Source organism: Neomonachus schauinslandi, chromosome 8, assembly GCF_002201575.2.
Source record: "Neomonachus schauinslandi chromosome 8, ASM220157v2, whole genome shotgun sequence".
Lineage (NCBI taxonomy): Eukaryota > Metazoa > Chordata > Mammalia > Carnivora > Phocidae > Neomonachus > Neomonachus schauinslandi.
In genome coordinates this window covers 34,101,896-34,121,169 of record NC_058410.1, presented here as the reverse complement: position 1 = coordinate 34,121,169, position 19,274 = coordinate 34,101,896, and the positions used below count along the sequence as shown (strand labels likewise).

At 36.3% G+C, this 19,274-nt stretch overlaps 1 protein-coding gene across 1 annotated transcript in view; it reads right to left on the bottom strand.

The window, feature by feature from the left end:
- ARHGAP18 (Rho GTPase activating protein 18) overlaps positions 1-19,274 on the bottom strand; it is a 122,797-nt gene that overhangs the window by 28,534 nt on the left and 74,989 nt on the right. The window contains exons 5-8 of the mRNA XM_021693301.2: positions 16,984-17,162; positions 7,377-7,542; positions 5,139-5,230; positions 291-368 (exon numbers count right to left, since the gene is read on the bottom strand). Coding sequence (XP_021548976.1) covers positions 291-368; positions 5,139-5,230; positions 7,377-7,542; positions 16,984-17,162 — 515 coding nt within the window. The remainder of the gene's footprint in view (positions 1-290; positions 369-5,138; positions 5,231-7,376; positions 7,543-16,983; positions 17,163-19,274) is intronic.

Genomic DNA, 19,274 nt, shown 5'->3' with positions numbered 1-19,274 from the left:
CACTTTTGTTCCTGTTTTATGTTTGCACAGCAAAGAGACTATTTGCTTCTCTATTTATCACAGTATTATTATAGCTAATACGGTGATTTTGAAGAAAAATCAAAACTTAACAAAAACCAGCAGAGACCCTAGAAAAACTAAATATAAACTGAACATTGAGAGGTTTTATCATTATACTGTATCTACTTTACTAACAATGGGAAAAAGGGGTGGGGAGGACAAATTAGCTGTTAAAATGCAAAAGTGTAATTAAACAATAAAGTGTTACATGAGTAGAACCAAGAGATTACCTTGATTCTAATAGCAGCTCCAGGTATTCTTAAGAGGCCTTCGGTTTCCAAACCTCCCTCTTCAATTCGAGAAATCAGCTATGTACAAACAGAAGAACATTCCGACTTGGTTATTCGTAACAGGTACAATTCCAAATTTAACATCTGCTTCACATATAAATAAATGCAAACTGATCACAATGATGTGTAAGCTGGCTTTCACAAAGTTGTGAATGCTACTGCACCAGCACTAGCCTTTAAACCAGGAAGTCTCAAAACTTTACTTCCAATTGAGAAAAAGTTGAGTTTGGGGGCACCTGGGTGGCTCAGTCGTTAAGCGTCTGCCTTTGGCTCAGGTCATGATCCCAGGGCCCTGGGATCCAGCCCCGCACTGGGCTCCCTGCTCGACGGGAAGCCTGCTTCTCCCTCTCCCACTCCCCCTGCTTGTGTTCCCTCTCTTGCTGTCTCTCTCTCTGTCAAATAAATAAAATCTTAAAAAAAAAAAAAGTTGAGTTTTATCCTCCTTTGTTACAGAAGTGTAATCATTTCACACAACAGCTGCCATACTCCAAACAAATGGAGACTGAAGATGTTCACTGTTTAAAAGCAACTAAGACCAGCCATGACTTCTGCTTTTCCAGAAACATACATTCTGCAATCAAATAAATCTTATGAAATTCCAGTATTTGCATATTTACATCTTTTTTATTTTTATTTTATTTATTTATTTTTTTTAAGATTTTATTTATTTATTTGACAGAGGGAGACACAGCAAGAGAGGGAACACAAGCAGGGGGAGTAGGAGAGGGAGAAGCAGGCTCCCCGCAGAGCAGGGAGCCCGACGCGGGACTCGATCCCAGGACCCTGGGATCATGACCTGAGCTGAAGGCAGTCGCTTAACCAACTGAGCCACCCAGGCGCCCTACATCTCATTTTTAGTTTGTTTGAAAGACTTGTTTATGGTATGAAGGGAAAAAAAAATCCTGTTTGCAAATATTCATTTTTAAGTTTTGCAGCTTTTAGTGATAAACCAAGATAAAAAACAACTTTTGTATAGGGCTTCTAAATCATACCTGATACCCAATGAATACACACAGATCTATCTCCAGAACCCCATTAAAATAACAAAGATTTTTTTTAATAATGCAGAAACCCACAAGAATAAGGCAAATGGAGAAATTACAATGACATACTGTTGGAAGCTAGGAAGATGATAAAAAAGTGGTTAGTTTCTTGGCAGAATGATCTTCCAATTGAAATATGTATTCCCTGGGCAGTGCACAAAGGCTTTATAGGGGGTACTCTGCTATTTTAAGGAAATCAATTTCCTTGTCCCCCGGTTAAATATAAGGCAATTACTAACATCACATGGGTTTTCCTTCCTACCACCCACCCCCATTCACCAGAGCCTTCTACTCTACAAAAGACAGACCTACTCTTCACTCATCCCCAAACTTACTATAATCTCTCTGCACACCCTAAGGCATAAAATCTTTCAGAGTGCCAAAGGATGTAAAATTTTATTTTTTGATTTCAGGGAAACCTCCTTTAATGATTTACCAAGGCTCTATAAACTACATAAAGCTTACTGCTTCTCCCTTGCTAGTGTCTATTAGGAGCAAACCAAGATATCATAAAATGAGGTCTTTTGACCTTTGTCCAGATGTTCTGAAATCAGATATATTGTAGCGTGTAGACACTGGAAGAGAGGCAATTTTTCTTTAATGACCTCATCTCTCCTATCCCTGGATTATGGCCAAAGAATGCACTGATTTTCAGGGAGTCAGGTAAGAATAAAGCAAAGAGTAGTCTCCAAATTCTCCGGATTTATTATTAGCTAAAGAAAGAACCATCTTTGACCAGTCAAAGCAGTGCATGATTTTTAAAAATTCAACCGAATGTTTTCCAAGACCACATTTTTCAAGTTACACTAGATAATAAACCCACAGCAAAAAAACCTTACAAGAATTATTTTAGATTAGATGGGCATTACTCAATAAAGGATTTAAAACTAAACTTATCAAATAATACCATGCAAAATTTATTCAATGTTTGAGCAATTTTCATTTTTATCTCATCTTATAAAATGTTTAAAAGGTTCTAGTAGTAAAAAATGAAATTCTATGCTAGCTGCTAGAGCAAATTAGTTTTTAGCAATAGTACATGCCTTTCATTTTCATCAAATACACAGGAAAATGGATGATTTCTAAACAACTGAATGAGAGTAAGATCTGAATTTTTATATTTAAGTTCTTTTTAATACTCTCTAATGTGGAATACTAGCATTCAATAGAGATATGTATATATAATGCCTAAAAGAATGCCATGTGGTTTTTCATATTTCTCACTTTAAAAATAACATTTTTAGCCATCACATTATATTGCACTATTAAAATATAAATAATACTTTATAGCTCTTTTATTTTCAAGATTTAAAAATGTAAAATAACTATATTGTCCTATATATTTTAATCGTGTTCCTTTTTAGTAATTTATCTTACAAGAGACATTGCATAATTTATCAGTAATGTTCATAGCATTTCCTAAGAGAGATTACATACTTATATGAGTTTTTGAATTGAAAATGAAGTCAGAAGTTTTTGAAACAAAGTATCTTTGATTTGGCTGATTAGTCTGACAGTGAGAACAGAATTTGCTAATTTGTCAGAATTTTTCTAAAGATAAAAATTAAGAGTATTTTATTTCCCTAATTTTTTCTGAGAATATGGTTTAAACAATGTGTCTCTGAGCAAAAACAAAACAAACAAGAAAACAACAGATACAATTCACAGATATTAGATAAGCTTTGTTAAAGCCCTTTTGGGGTATAATTCTTAATAAATGAGAAAGTATAATCCTCTAAAAACTAGTAATAAAACTTTTGGCAAATCAGTGATTTCCAATTCTTTCCTTTGTACAAAACTGAGGAAATACCTAATTGAGGTGACAGTTGATCAATCGAAAAAATATTTTTCAATGCTAGATCACTGTGATTTTTTTGCTTATAATTCAGAGGGGATGCAAATAGACGAGTGTTATCTAATAATAAACTCTTTATATACTCTTGTTTTTTGTGTGAACAAAAAAAGTCTTCAAGGCTGTTATCTAACAACCTCAAACTGGTTGGAAGCCCAAGTCTTCAGAATATTGAAGAGACCAGAAAGGTAAAATAACTACATAAATAAAACAATTTCAAGAGAAAATGACACAGGACTGCATGCAAACCTCAGCCTGATCAGGAGACATCACTGAATTTTTGTGGAGACCAAAACTTATTTTCACTGATGTGATGGTGAATTTGATAAAGTCAAACGTGACACATCATTGGTTTTTTGGTCAAACACCAGTCTAGAAGTTGCTGTGAAGTTCTTTTAGATGTAATTAACACTTAAATCAGTACATTTTGAGTAAAGCAAATTACCCTACATAATGTGGGTGGGCTTCATCCAGTGGGTTGGTGGCCTTAACAGCAAAGACTGAGGTTTCCCAAAGAAGCAGCAATTCTGCCTCAAGACTGCAACATGGAAAGCCTACAGGAGTTTCCAACCTACAGATTTTGCACTCAACACTGCAACATCAACTCTTGCCCAAGTTTCCAGCCTCTGGACTGCTCTATTTCAGCCCTCACAATCGCATAAGCCAATTCTTTGGAATAAATCTCTCTCTATGAACATGTGCGTGCATGCATGCGCACAAACACACGCACACACACACACACACACCTCTTATTGGTTCTGTTTCTTTGGAGAACCCATATCCACTTGGAAAGGATGCTGCTGAGATCCTTGCCTTGCACAGTCATCTGTAGGTGGTAACGTGCACCTTTTACTTAAATCAGTATGAATATATGGCCCATATTTGTCAGCACCTCCTGGCTCATCACAGGTGCTGTTGACAACTATCCATACAGATACAAGTTCTATAGGCAATGGCTGGCAAAGGCTGGTGAGTAGAACAAACTGTGCAGAACAAAGTTCATCAAGAGAAACAATGAGATACATGTTTGGATGTGATGGTGATCATGAGAAATAATGGAACCAGAGGTTAGTAGATAAGACAGCTAATGACTGATTTAGAATAGCAGAAGAATCAGTACCAAGTAGATTGAGCTTGAGTATTGAATGAGTTTGCTGAGCTAGTCGATTGTGAAAGTTCCCACTGCCACTCCTGCTATCCCCAGAACTATCAGAAATTTGTGATGTGCTGGGGCTGCTGCAAAAAATCTCCAGCATGGGTAGTCCATAACTGATCTGACCCACCTTCCTCGCTGTGCTTTCCTGGCTCTTAGCATGTGTAATCTGTGTTTCTGAACAAGGATAGCTCAAAGATTAGACTGGAATTTTTATATTGCCGTAGATAATCCCCTTATGAATAATTGAGTGTTGATGACACCAATGACTTGATAGTTTAGCAATCACTTTCTAATTCTACTTTATGGTTTCTTTGCCTGCTTTGGAAGAAGGCATTGGGAAATTAAATTGGACATCCTCCCTGTAAATAGGAAAGCTTGGGAAATACACACAGGCATGAAATATTCATGAGGATTCAATTCCCTAGAAATTTATAAGCAGTTCCCACTCCTGTGTATTACAGAATTGAAATCTCAATTATACAAAGCTAGCTAATATAAGACAGGAAAATGATGCCAGGTAACCACAGTTATAGTAATAACACAGAAAACATCACCATGAAATAAAAATTATGAGCCCTTGAAACAAATTTGTTTCCTGAATAGAAAATCAAAGTACAAAATAAAAGAGCACATCAATTGGAAAACTATATTATAATATTATGAATGCCAAAAAAGAAAAAAAACTTCTATTAGTTCAAGTATGTTCTCTCTATGCTGACCCATTTAGGCCTACTTACTTTTTGAAATATCAAGGGTATTCGAGTTCCCGGTACTTTCCTTTGATCTTGTTCTAACAACGCTATCAATGGAATACAAAAAAGGCCAGAATCTGCAACAAAAAATAAAATTTCTTAACTTCCATCCATCTATAAAATATTAATGCAAAAATATTAAGGCATCAGATTTCTGATATTGTCATTCAAACAAACAACTATTTATTGAGCACCCACTAAGTGAATGACACTGTCTAGCCATTAGGTACATACCTCTCCATAGGAAAATCTTGACCCTGTCTTATATAGCAATCTAGCAAGGAAAGACAGCTAAGTAAATGACTGCAAATAATCACCAAAATAATTAGAAAAGTTATACTGTCATATAAAAGAAATAGGTGCCATGGGAGTATGTGAAATATGCAAATAATTTACTAAAGGTAATCAACTTAAAAGTTTTGGTTAAAGCAAGTATTACTCATCTCTTCCATACTTAATTGACATTTAACATTCTACAATAAGCAAAACATAAATGTTTGCTTTTCAAGAAACCAGTCAACATTATGATCTTGTTCTAAAAATGTTTTTCTTTAGAAAATATCGACACTTGGTAGTCTTGAATTGAGATTTGTAGTTTCGTATATTTGGGAATAACTACGAAGAACTGAAAGGTAATAATTTATAATTTTTCTAAATTAAAATCACATGCCTTCAGTCTGGTGTGAGCAATAGCTTCTGCTTGGCACCTCCCACCCCACCCCCATCACTTAATGAACAGTTAGCACAGAAGTGTAACACACATCATCAGGGGAGATATAAATCATTTGTGAACAAGGAAAGGCGGAATTATATTGTGGAACAAGGACCTTGAAAACTGACACTCGATAGAGATGCCATTCAAGAGATACCAGTAACCTAATAATTTGTAGCTTAAGAATTATGAAAAAAAAATGTAATCTTCAAAAATGTCAAGAGTCTAGTTTATAAAATGAATATATTAGATGAGTTACAAAAATATTTTAAAAATGGAAAGAAAATCTATTCTGTTAATAGTTATACTCTTAATGAGAATGGCTTAATATCTCTCTCTCCGCTAGGAAGCAATTCTAAAACATAAAAAAGCCTCTCTAAGCCATTTTAAAAGTCCTGAGCACTGAGTCACAGCTATTTAAATTATATTTCTATTTTATATTTGGAAAAGGCTTTGTGACAAGCTTCTGAAAAAACATCTAAAGTTTTTCATTATCCATAATGGCCTTGCGGAAAATCAGAAGCACCATTTAACTCAGGAATTCACCATCCCAAGCCTTAAGCTATAATACTCAGAGGAGCTGAGCACAGAATGAGGTCTTCTGGGGCCCAGCATGGAAGAGAGGACCTTGAGGGAAGGTATACTTCAGTCCTATAGAGAAATTGCCTCTAAAACTTAAATCAGGTGAATTTGTGTCTTTATTAATGTTACCATAGCAACTTGATAATCCTCATTCTTGGTATCTCTTTAGGAGAGAACTTAAAAGTTAAATAAGAGGTCAGAGATTCCTAAACAGTTAAACTTTGTTAAATTAATAGAGAATTATCTGGATTTCCAGACCAATAAAATCTTGGATAAAAACTGAGGAGGTGTCTGTTCTCTATCATATTATAAAAAACAAAGTCTGTTTATGCAATAGGTAAAGCAAGTTGCTTACAAAACTACATATATCCACAATGAGTACAATTTAGTGGTATTATGTGCCACAATGGCATTATTTTCTTAGTAGAGTGAAGAATGCTTTGTAAAATAGTTACAAGTAGAATGTATATGAGCAAAGGGACAGGCTACTAACTACCCCATGTATTTCCCATCAAATAAATAAGCAAAAGTAAGTAACCAAGATCAACTATCTTAAAGTCATTTTTCAAGATCTGATTTTGGAAATAAAGAAGTTTATGTACCAAATGTATCTTTTACACATAGTTTTCAAATGAGAGTGCATTTAAGACTCGATTCAAAAAAAAAAAAAAAAAAAGATTCTCTAATTCAGAATTTCCTTCCAAGGTAATTAAGTATTTGGTCATCTCTTTACTTTCTATAGTCTAGGAGAATAGTGCATGTTTATCAAGTTACAAAGTTTTTGAAGGCAATGTTTTAGAATCTGAATTCTAGATGTATTCAAGTGTTGGTTTATTTTGTAGGTGTTTCTTCCTCCAAGAATACTAAGAAGCTAAGTTCATCTTTGCTTCTTTTGAAGTAAATTCAACTGTTTTTCATTTCAAAATTACCTTTTGTTTTGATTTTCACAGCTTTTTGTTGCTTCAGTTCAACACCCAATACATCATAGAGGGCAGTCAGCTCAATGAGGGCTAAATGGCAAACTTTCTTCATGTCCTGGGGTGCTAGGTCACCAATCCTGGTGGTGCCTGTTTTGTCTTTTGGCAATCTGAAATTCTAAAATAAGTACCATTAATAGAGTAAGGGTTTATAGGGTCTAACCCCATTTTTAGTGAAAGATGACAAAACTATAACTAGAGAAAGAAGCTGTACTCAGAGTAGTGACAATGAAAGCTATGGCAAAATTGCTCCAGTCAGAATGAAGAGCCATCCTCTTGATGATCCTCAAAGCTGTGGGAAGTCAATATGTGAAGTCCAACAGACGAGGCGACCAGACTATGGACCAGACGTACTGATCCCAAGGGCTAAGAGCACAACAGAGACAGTAGAACTGAAGGAGAAAAAGAACTCTTACTGACCTTCCACAACAAAGGAAGATCAGGAGTCAAGAGAAACCATGAGGAGGAAGAAGAGGAAGAGAAAGAGGAATAGCAGCGGTGAGGGGGTACTTACAATGTACAAGGTACCCTTAACCTATGCTCTGCCACAAATAATGTGGCATATAACCCCAAATAAGGTAGATACAGAAGGTCTGTATAGCATTGGGGCGACAGGGAGAGTAGAGTGCAAGGGATAGTAACAGCGTGGACTTTAAAAGCCAGAATGCCTCCCAGGCATCTAGCTACTGGCCAGCTACTAACAATCCAGCAAATGATTAACTACCCTTTCTTTAAAATGGCAGAAGGGGAGGGGGAAGGGGGGAGGGGGGAGGAGGAAGGAGGTGCGCACAGCTAGAGCGGGGAGGGATGAGGGGGGAACAGGTGGAGGGGGGAGAAGGAGGGGGAGAGGGCCACCTAATTCAGAGGGCTGTTGCGGAGTTTCACTGCCTGGCACTTCCCCAGCACCTTTATATGGCTGCTATTATTATTACTTTCGCTGCTGAATAGAGACTTAGAGATACCACGATCACAGGCAAGTAAGTGGTATTTCGTTGTTTTCTGCCTTTCACAAATATTATCCACCACTTATTTAGCCACTTTTAATATTAAATACATTAAATCTAAGAAAACAAACCACAAAGTAAAAACATGAATTTCTCTAATACGCTGAATACAAATTATAGTCCCACTGTATTTACTGATTCCTAAAACTGTGATTGTTCTCTAATGGTTTGATTTAAAAAATGATTATAAAGGGGGCGCCTGGGTGGCTCAGTCATTAAGCATCTGCATTCGGCTGAGGTCATGATCCCAGGGTCCTGGGATTGAGCCCCGCATCAAGCCCCACATTGGGCTCCCTGTTCCGCAGGAAGCCTACTTCTCCCTCTCCCACTCCCCCTGCTTGTGCTCCCTCTTTCGCTGTCTCTGTCAAATAAATAAATAAAATCTTTTTAAAAAAAATGGTTATAAAGGCTATGTCTTTTGGGTTTACCCTTGACTTCCTCATTTAATGGCCAAGGATGTTCAACTAGTTCCCTTTTATTCCCGTCACTCATTTTTTCACCATATGATTAACACTTCCTGGTCTAAAATCTAGTGCAAAAAACAAGTCTTAAAGCAGCCGTTCTCAAAGTCAGGTCCAGGGAACCAAAGAGTTACCTAATACCCTTTCAAGGAGCCTATGAGGCCAAACTATTAATAATTAATCCTAAGACATTATTTGCCTTTTTCACTCCCATCCGCTCATGAGTGTACACTGGAGTTTTCCAAAAGTATAAGATAGGTGCTTTTGCAACAGATTGAATATAGATGCAGATGTGAGAATCCAACTGACTTCTACTAAAGTGAGACACTGGAGTTGCTGAAATGTAAAACCATGGCACACTTCTGAATAGTTTGTTTTTAGAAAATAGGACTATTTTTCATTTAAAAAAAAGTTATTTATGCTAACTGTAATACTGTACTTAAAGTGGATTAATAATTTTTGAATTTCTCAATTTTAATTTCTAATATGGTAAATATCCATAGGTATAACTGACGTAAGCAAAACCTCTACTCCCACAGTCTTTGTTGTTTACTTATCACGAGAAATGATTCCTTAGTCTACATATTCATGTTTCATAGTTCAAGAAGACAGGCCAGTGACAAACTTCCATGGAACTCAAGCCAAAGAAATTCTTCACATTCCAAAATCACATACAGCAGTCTTCTTATCTCCTCAAAATCTTTCATGAAATCCTAATTTCTGTAGAAATATGAGTAGGCCTTCTTTCTTGGTTCAGCTACAACATACTTCCACAGAGCTGGAAGTCCAGGAAGACAACAGAGGCCCCAACAATAGGAAATCAGATTGTTGGCCAGAAAGCTGCGTATCTGGGGTTTCATCAAAGTGTTGGAAGCTGTGGTAGTTACTGTCCTCAATACCGACATCCTTCCTGACTGGTGAAACAAAAGCTTTCTGAAGTCCTCCATGCTTTTTAACAGCCTAAAAGGGTTTTGAGACCAAATTGTTTAAGTATCACTGTTTTAGAGCATTTCCTAAAACCTATAACTTTTGGTAACTCAGCAGTTAAATCCTTTCCAGCAAACTCAACTCTAAGAGAGAACCTCTGTACATAGTTCTTTACAGAAACTTCTGCTATAGAATCTGCTATACTTTCAAAGAGAGTCCATTATAGGAGAAAACAGGTCTTTCTTAACTTTTCGCAATACATTTTTTCCCAATGAGAACATGAAATAAAACAGCAATAGACATCATTAAACATGCAGTCTAAGTGAATTTCCAGCCTAAGTGTTAATGGGGCTGTGCCTGGGGGGTTGAGAACGTGGAGCCAGACCTCAGGTGGCCCATCCTGTCTCCACCACTTACTAGCTATGTGACCTTTGGCAAATTATATCACCTCTGTGCCCTCTCGGCCACTTCATCTGTAATATGGGAATAACAACAGAACCCACTCAGAAAGTGTTAAGTGTTATTACTACCTTTCTTTCACAAAGCTTTTTCAATAATTTCAAGATTTCATGCCTTTCCTCTTCTCCTAAATATTACTGTAAGGTAAGGGGAAAAATGATAAGGCTAATACTCTTATTTGATAAATGGTCTTTTGTCCTATCCTGCAAAAGTCCCCATTGATAAGAATTATTACAGCACATTCTCAGTGGGGAATTAAGGCTTACTAATAGACTAAATATGGCCACACAGCCAGTGACAAAAATAAGGATGCAAAATCAGGTCTTCTGGATCCTAAATTCAGCAATAACCATTCTGTTGTGCTCCATTTTCTCTGTCCACCACAGCATGCAGGGAGGAATCTAGGTTGAAAGGTATTGATAGAGGACTGTGAGCCCCTCAAGGAGAAGAGCCATGTCTTAATCACTTCCATAGCCCTACTGGACCACAGACCTGGCACCCTACAGGTGTTCTGTCCCAGGCTACTCAGTGAACGAAGACACACGCCCTACGGGGTGAAAAGCACAGAATCAAGCTCAGTGAGGTACGAGCCACTGGCTGGATGCTTCCCCACTGCCCTATGATTCGCACTGAGCCTCATGTTCAAAATCACACAAAACTTTTCACATTTTCTTCCAGACCTGGCCCCAGAGTTCTGCTCATTGCATTGTTTTCCGAAGGGCTGAACCAATCCTATTTACCAACCTTTTATTTTTTTAAGTTCTAAATGTTTCATTAAAATCAGTTGCTATTGATCTCATAAGCCAAACATATGTAATATAATTATTTAAAGCATTAGCCAAGGTAAATGTTTAGAGAAACCTGAAATATTATTAGTTCAAACATTTGACTTACCTAGCAATCTATGTCATGAGCTTTATTTATTTATTTATTTAACATTGTGCTTTAATGAAAGGAGTTAGTTCTTTATCCCAATGTTTAATTCATAGCAGCAGCTTTAAATATTTATGAAGTTTCCTGTCATTTTTGTTTAGTTAATAGACTGGATGGTTCAGTTCGTTAGCTAAGAGAAGGCAATGCAATTTCAGCAAAAGAAAAGCTCTTTGCCTTCTGAAAACTGTGCTTCAAGAATGAAGTGAAATACAATTTTTCAAAAATTATAAGGTCGTTGGTTCCCATGTGTTACCATAAATTAATCAGGTAGCTCTCTTAGCCCGCACCCCTCTTTTGCAGGCCTCACAATACAAAGGGCCCCTTAGGCACTTCATCAGTAATGACGGACTCTGATGGACTTGACTTCACTACATTAAGTCACTTCTAGACTCGACTTGGAAAGAAAGAGAATCTATCCTCACCTGGTCAATTTCCACAGATGACTTTTTTTTTTTCCTGGTCTGCTAGAAAATGCATCTCTTACCCAAGATTTCTCCACGTGTAAAATGTGATTTTATTACAGTATTTCATTCATTGTCATTTCCAGAGAATGAATACTTTTCTAGACAAATGAACTTTTGAATTTAGTTGTTTTATATTTCTTGCATTTTTTTTTTAAATGCAGAGCAAAGAGCCATAATTTAACCTTCTCTTGACAATTCAGGTCCATAACCCTAAACACCTATTTTTGTATTGTGTACAAGTGTGTGTCTGCTATTGATTTTCAGAGTCCTCAGTCAATCCTGAAACAACACCTCATCCACTGTCCTTCAGCTTCCTCCAAAGGTGTTCTGTAGCAAACTGCCAACGTGGGCCTCCATGCCTAGTTTCTGGCCTTTAGTATTCACAGAGCGGTGTTACCAGACAACCAAAGTCATTACAGAACAAGAATTTACTTGAATTAAACATAATTCAATAAGAATCCAAAGGCACTAAATAGAGTCTTAAGAACTAAGTATCGGTATGCATCTAGGATATAGGCTTTACCAGTTATAATTTTAAAACTATGATCTTAAAAATTTCTGCATAAACCCTTAATGTTCAGTCTCCAAAGTTGGGTGATGGAGTATTATTAAATTTCTATTGTATATGATGGACCCAACAAGCCAGAATCTTATTTATATAATAACTCAAGCTATCCTGAACGAGTTTGTCAGCAGCACCAATATATAGAGCCACTTAAACTCACACCTAAATTAAATGCATTTATACCTTCAGGGCACATTAAGTGGAGTCAACATGGTCTTCCAGAAAAAACTCCAGCTCCAAAAGTTGAGTCACCAAAGCCAAGTCTTAGCATGCCACATAAAATATAACCTGTTTCCTTGTATGAGAAATAGGAATCAAAATATCTACCTCAAAGAGATCATTTGATAAATAACTACAGAATATATTTTCTGAGATACAGTGGGTACACAAAACACAACAAGTAGTAGCTACATTTTCAAACTGAAGCCCATTAAAGATTATGAAACCTGATCTCCACATTTAAGAGGAGAAATCTGAATCTGCTGTGAGAGATCATGAAGAATTAACAAAGACTACCTGATGCTGTAAGAAAAAGGAAATGAATAAAAAAATGAAGTCAACAGAAAACAATGTATTTTTACATGAAGCTCACTGCTTATTTACAGAAGCAGGAGAGCATAGAGTAGAAATGGAATTTAAGGTTTATCTGCTTAGACACCTGCCTCAGAGTGATGAATATAAATATTCATTCCATCAACCACACTGAGGACTTGTGAAAAGCTTACATGCCCATGCCTTCCAGGAGACCTATGGATAAATGGTTGTATAGGTTAACAGATGCATATATGCATAAATACAAGAATACATTGATAATAATTACCAAAAGCATGGCATCTTAATAGCTAAAGTATTATTTTATATATTGTATCTAATGTAAATTCACAACCAGGGAAGACTTAATAATAAAGTTAGATACTGAACTAGACCCCAAAGAATGGGGTAAGACTTCCTTGGTAAACAGGGAACAACAGAGAGGAGAAATGGGAAGGTCATTTCAAGCTTGGGGCACAACATGAATAAAGTCAAGAAGGGAGGTGAGCACAAATGTTAAGCAGAGAATAAAATAAGAGAGGAAGTCTTAAGTCTCTGAAATATATAGGAACTTATATTTTATTCCACTTTTGAATTAACAACTTAAAAGCCAACAATGTCTTCATTTTTTTTAAATTAGACTCTAGTGACCTTCATTTACAACCCCTTCCATCTGTTGAGATATAGACTGTCACTATCCTGATAGTCTGGGAGCATAAGTCATCTCTTCAAGTCAAATGGTATGTATTCCTTTACTTTTCCCATTAGGTATAAAAACAGATTCTTAATAATGTATGGTAAAATCTGGAAACAACCTAGATGTCTACCATTAGGGAAATGGTTGAGTAAATTATGATGCATCTTCACAATAAAGTATGATGTATCTATAAAAAAGAATGAGAAATATTTCTGTATATTACTATGGAGTGATCTCCAGAATATACTAAGTCAAAAAAAAAAAAAAATTCTAGGTTGAGAAAAGTGTGTATAGTGGGCTATCTAAGAATGGAAGGATAAACCATAAAGTTAAAATGAAAAAGAGTTTACCTAGAAGGTAAATTTACTTGTAAGGGGAGGGAAAGAACAGAATGATGGCTCAAAGACAGAAGCCAGACTTTTAATGCATCTTGGTTTTAAATCTGACTTCTGGACCATGTAAATATTTTACATGCTTATAAACAAAATTAAATTTCAAAAAAGAAATCCTTAAAAATTGAAAATAAAATGAAACCATTAACCCAACCAGGTATTCAGTTGGTAGCTTAACCATACGGAGAATAACTATCCTATGCAGCCTAAAGCACAGTCATTTTATTATTACAGCCCTTTTGGGATATATCTCAAGGACACAAACAACTGACGAAAAGAAAAACAAGTTTAAACTGTTTTTCTAGTAATCATATTGTTGATAGCAGTGGTAGTATTGTTATTCTGAGAATGCTGGGCATTAACTGAGGATACAACAAACAAGTAATTATATGTGTTCTAATTATATCACCTGGGGTATCCTGACAATGACTATTTCGGCATGGAAGAAAGATAACAGATGTACTTCTGGCCTTTGAAACGGCTTTCAGCAATGACCAACCCACAGAAAGGAACAGTCCTAGAGTCCTGATCATAGTTACAAAAGTATACTTCTACTAAATGGAACCACAGTTTCTTACAGAAACAGGTAATTCTAGATCTAGAGCAGAAACTATAGTAGATACAGCAGATACCATGGGAAACTGTGTCTAGGGTCATATCAGGTCTACATCTATGAGCTAAATTCTGTTTTTGCAAGAAAATTAAAATACAACAACACTAATTGGTCACTAGTGAAAGATGCGAAGGAAGCAAAACAATGAACACTGGAAAATAAAAACCGTTTTGAGAAACTTTTTCTTAAAAGAAGTATTCAAATTAATAAATGAATAAGAGAAGAAATGAAAACATCTTGTCAACATTAATAAGCAAATGGATCAAGCATTAATTAGCAGCAGCTGCTAATTTCACAAAAAGAGACAATCAGCTATTTTGTGTCTCTTGATACATGATCACATATGAAATAATCTTGATTAAAAAAAAGAAAAACACACTGAATCTGATAAATCTATAGTCAAACAATCTCTAAGAAACAGAAGAACATGAGGAATTAGAGGGGGAAATTCTCTACAACTTAATAACCAGGTTTCCTCAACAAATAAATTTTGAGGGACAAAGAGGGAGAAAAACAGATGGAGAGAAAGAGAGAGAGGGAGAGATTAAAAGTCTCAAAAGACATATAGACCAATTGCAATGCATAAACCTTATTTGGATCCATATTCAAACAAACCTGAAAAAAAATGATGAAATTTGTGATACAATTCGAAATTCGAACACTGACTGGATATTGGAAATTAAGAATTGTTAGCATTTTTTAGGTACAATAAGGGGAATCTGGGCACATTTTTTAAAAAACCCTCTTTTAGAACTACATACTGATATATTTATAGATGACAATATGTAATTCAGAGATGTGTTTCAAAATAACACAGAATGGAGCACTGGTAGGGGGTATGGAGAGGTGAGAACTAGCCGTGGATTAATGAATGTTGGGGCAAGTGGGGAAGTACTGGGAAGTTCATTACACAATTCCTTTTAGCTTTTTTAGGGTGTGAATTTCTACAAAAATAAATAAATACATGTATTTTTTTTAAAAATGTAAGACATATTCAGTAGTAACAAGAACACTCAGTACATGGAGGCATTTGCTACGAAAAGAAATCAGGGCTCCTTGAAGAAATGGATTCTTTCAAGTCAGAGAGAAGAAAAGTATAAAGTGAGCCTGGAACATACAAGAAAGCAAAGAAGTCAAAGAATGACAGCGTGTTAAAATGACACAGGAACCAGCCTGGAGGGCTCCCAGGGGTCAAATTTAGGCAAATTTGAAAGAAAAATAATAATGATTTATAAAACATTGAAAAAAGGAAGCCCTCCGTCCATAGCGATATTCAAAAACAAAAAGAGAAAAGGGAGGGCAAGTATTACAGAAGACTGCCAACCAGTCATAATAGAAGGAATAAAAAAATCAGAAAATCACCATTTCTCAAACACTAGTTTAATTACCGTTTCAGGCAAGGATCACAAATGTACGGTGACACTGGTGGGCAATGGTTGTTACTGACAAACAGAATATTCACCCAGTCCCAAGGATCACAAATTAGTATTAACTGCACATAGGAAAAGGTATCTTCGTAAGAGGGAGATGTGGTGAACATCTCCTTAATGAAGGAGTCAAACTTCCATCACCAATAAAGGGACCATGTGATGCCATGCCTCTCTTCTGATGATGCAATCAGAGGCATAAACCTCATCTAAGCAGTAGTTTGGCCAAAAACATTTAACTTGAATCCAGTCATGAGGAACAAAGTCAGAAATTTGATTTTCACACTTCAAAAATATTAAAGAAAAAACAGGGGACATGATTTAGATTCAAGGAAACCAAAAAGATATGACATCAAATACAACATTGGACCCCAGAATTCCAGATGGGGGTGAAGAAGGCGGAAGATATAAACGACAATATCGTGACAGTTGGGAACATCTTAATATGACCATATGTTAAATATAATTACTGCTTCAGTGTTCAATTTCTTAAGTATTATAGCTGTGTTTGTATGCCTTTGTTAAGCTAAAAAAAAAAAAAAAGTTGGGGGGGGTGGCGCCTGCCTGGCTCAGCGGGTAGACTATGGGACTCTTGATCTCGGGGTCATTGAGTTCAAAACCATGTTGGGCATAGGGCTTACTTAAAAAAAAAAAAGTGAGGGGTCCCTGGGTGGCTTAGTCAGTTGAGTGTCCAACTTTTGATTTCAGCTCACGTCATGATCTCAGGGTTGGGAGATGGAGCCCCCGCTGGGCAGCTCTGTGCTCAGTGGGGAGTCTGCTTGAGAGTCTCTCTCTCTCTGTCCCCCTCCCCACACTCTAATAAATAAATCAATCTTTAAATTTAAAAAAAAGTGAGTTCATAGCTGATAGCACAACATATAAACAGAGAGATGTAGAAAGAGGAAAAGCAAAGGCTGCAAAATGTTAACTGTTAAATGGGTCTACATTAATCCTGCAGGGGTGTTTGCTATACTCTTCTTCCAGCTTCTCTTCTGTCTGTTTGCCTGATCTGAAATTTCCAAAATAAAAAGCTGTTGAAAAATACATTCTTCTCTTTTAGTGAAATCTGAATAGTACACTACGTACAGGTAACGAAGCATCACTGTCTTTGCTCTTCGGGGCCTTCTCCTTGGAGCTCTCTTTCTGATTGACTGCTTGCTCTGCAAACGATACCTCCAGGTTGATATCTGTTTCAGAGGCAGGTGCCTCCTCAGGAACCAGTGGAATGAGCTCTTTTTCACCAACAAGTAGGCTAGATGCCTGGTCTGGGGAAAAAAACCAGAAGGTTCAATTAATATATTTTCTTTCTTTTTTTTACTTCTTTACATCAACTACATAAAAACCTTTGGGAAAAATACTATTTACTATAGTCAGTAATTAGTGGATACTTTAAAAAGTTTACTCCAAGAATCCTACCAATGGTGGATGGAGGGTATAGGAGGGAAGGTGGAGACTAGAATCCATAGTTCAATTGTGGAATCTTTCTCTGAGGTCACAATTCTTAGACTGGGTTGACACATCCAACATTGATAGATGATCTCAAACTCTGAATGAGAAACCTCACAAAAATTTAGTAAACTTAATTGTCGTTTGATTTTACAATGGGAGATTAAAAGCAAAAGCAAAAAAAAAAAAAAAAAGTGGGGGAAATTAGTGATACACCATTTCAGTTTCTCAGAGTGAAACAGATTACTGGAACAGACCTCTTCCACACCCTGCATTTCCTTTCTGGAATGTCATCTACCTATCAGAGGAAGAATTCCAAAATAAGAGTTAGTGCCAAAAACTTGCCACAGTGGGAGTCAGGTGTGGAAGTACCTGGTACAGGAACCAATAGGTTTTGTACCCAATTATATCAAAGACTATTAAGGTTCTCACAACTATAAACCTAGTCAAATAAATTCTGGAAATTTACATCAACATTTTAAGGCTATATAATTAGTTTAATATTGTTTTTTGTCTGTCTGTTGTTAACCTTCTAGGAAAGAATTAACATTGGCAAGCTTCTTTGCTGAAAACACTAGCTTTAAAGTTTTGAAGAAAATAGTTCTAACTGACATAATTCGGTAAGTTTTTGGTTTAAACACAACTCACATTAGAGAAACCTTGGAACCAATGACAGGATTACTGTTTTTTTCTCAGTGCAGATTTTTAAGTCATGGTGAGCAGCTATGTATTACAAAATAAACTTACGTAGTGCATTTGCATGCTTCTATACTAACACAACAAGGTGATAGAAGGTAAAGTTAATTTAAAAATTTAATAAAGGCATGCCATATCTATACATGTGTTATTAACACTGCTGCCTTCAGAAAAATATGTTTATAGTCATTTAAATTAAAAAAATATGTTTTTGTTTCACCCAATAGAAAATTAGGAATAAATACAACTCTAGCCTCATTACTTCTGTTTGATAAGCAGGGCGGGCCTCTGGGCACATGACCTGTGCTGTCACGGGCCTCTGCGTTCAGAAGGACCTCCTTCTGGGTTTAACGCTTTGCTATTGCCACCTTGGAATCTCAACAAGAAGTCCCACATTTTCAGTTTGGACTGGGCCCTGCAAACTACATCAGTGGCTAGGTAGTATCTCCCAGTTAAAATAATAAGTAAACACTGACCAATGCCAATTCCAAAATTAAGAATGAATTTGAAGCTCCTTGATGGTAATTATCTGCTGCCATCTACGGCACATTTATATACTATTTATGTTGCTATTCCAAGAGCCTGTGACAAATTTTTTAATTAGAATAACTAAACCGTTTTACAATCAATTTTTAAAGTATTAAACGTCAGAGCACAGTTTTAGTTTTTCCTTTCCCACTGGCTTCCATTGTTTTATGTTTTACTGTGAGTATGTATGTTGGTTTCCTAGGAAACCATTCTGAGAGGGGCGAAAAAAAATGATTAGCCATTTTCTTAAATTAGAAGCTACCTTTCCAGAAGCAGAGTGTTTATGGACAAGAATTTTAAAACTATTCTTTTTTTTCCCTCAACACACCCATATCACCACTGCCCCACATAAAAAATGTCCTGTGTTGGCTGCTGGAGGGGAGGGGGATGGAGGGATAGGGTAACTGGGTGATGGACACTGGGGAGGGTATGTGTTGTAACGAGCACTGGGTGTGATATAAGACTGATGAATCACAGACCTGTACCCCTGAAAAAAAAAATCTCCTGTTGATTTCAAAACTGAGAAATTATAATTAAGTTACAATATATTTAATATATATGAATTTCCTCCAAACTGTGGCAAAAAAAAAAAAAACTTGGAGCATAAGAACCTAAGAGTTCAAATGGTAGATCAAGTTAAGGTAGACAGTAGGAAAAACTGTTTCAGGGGTAATAGGCATTGTTACAAGAAATGGATGGTGAATTGG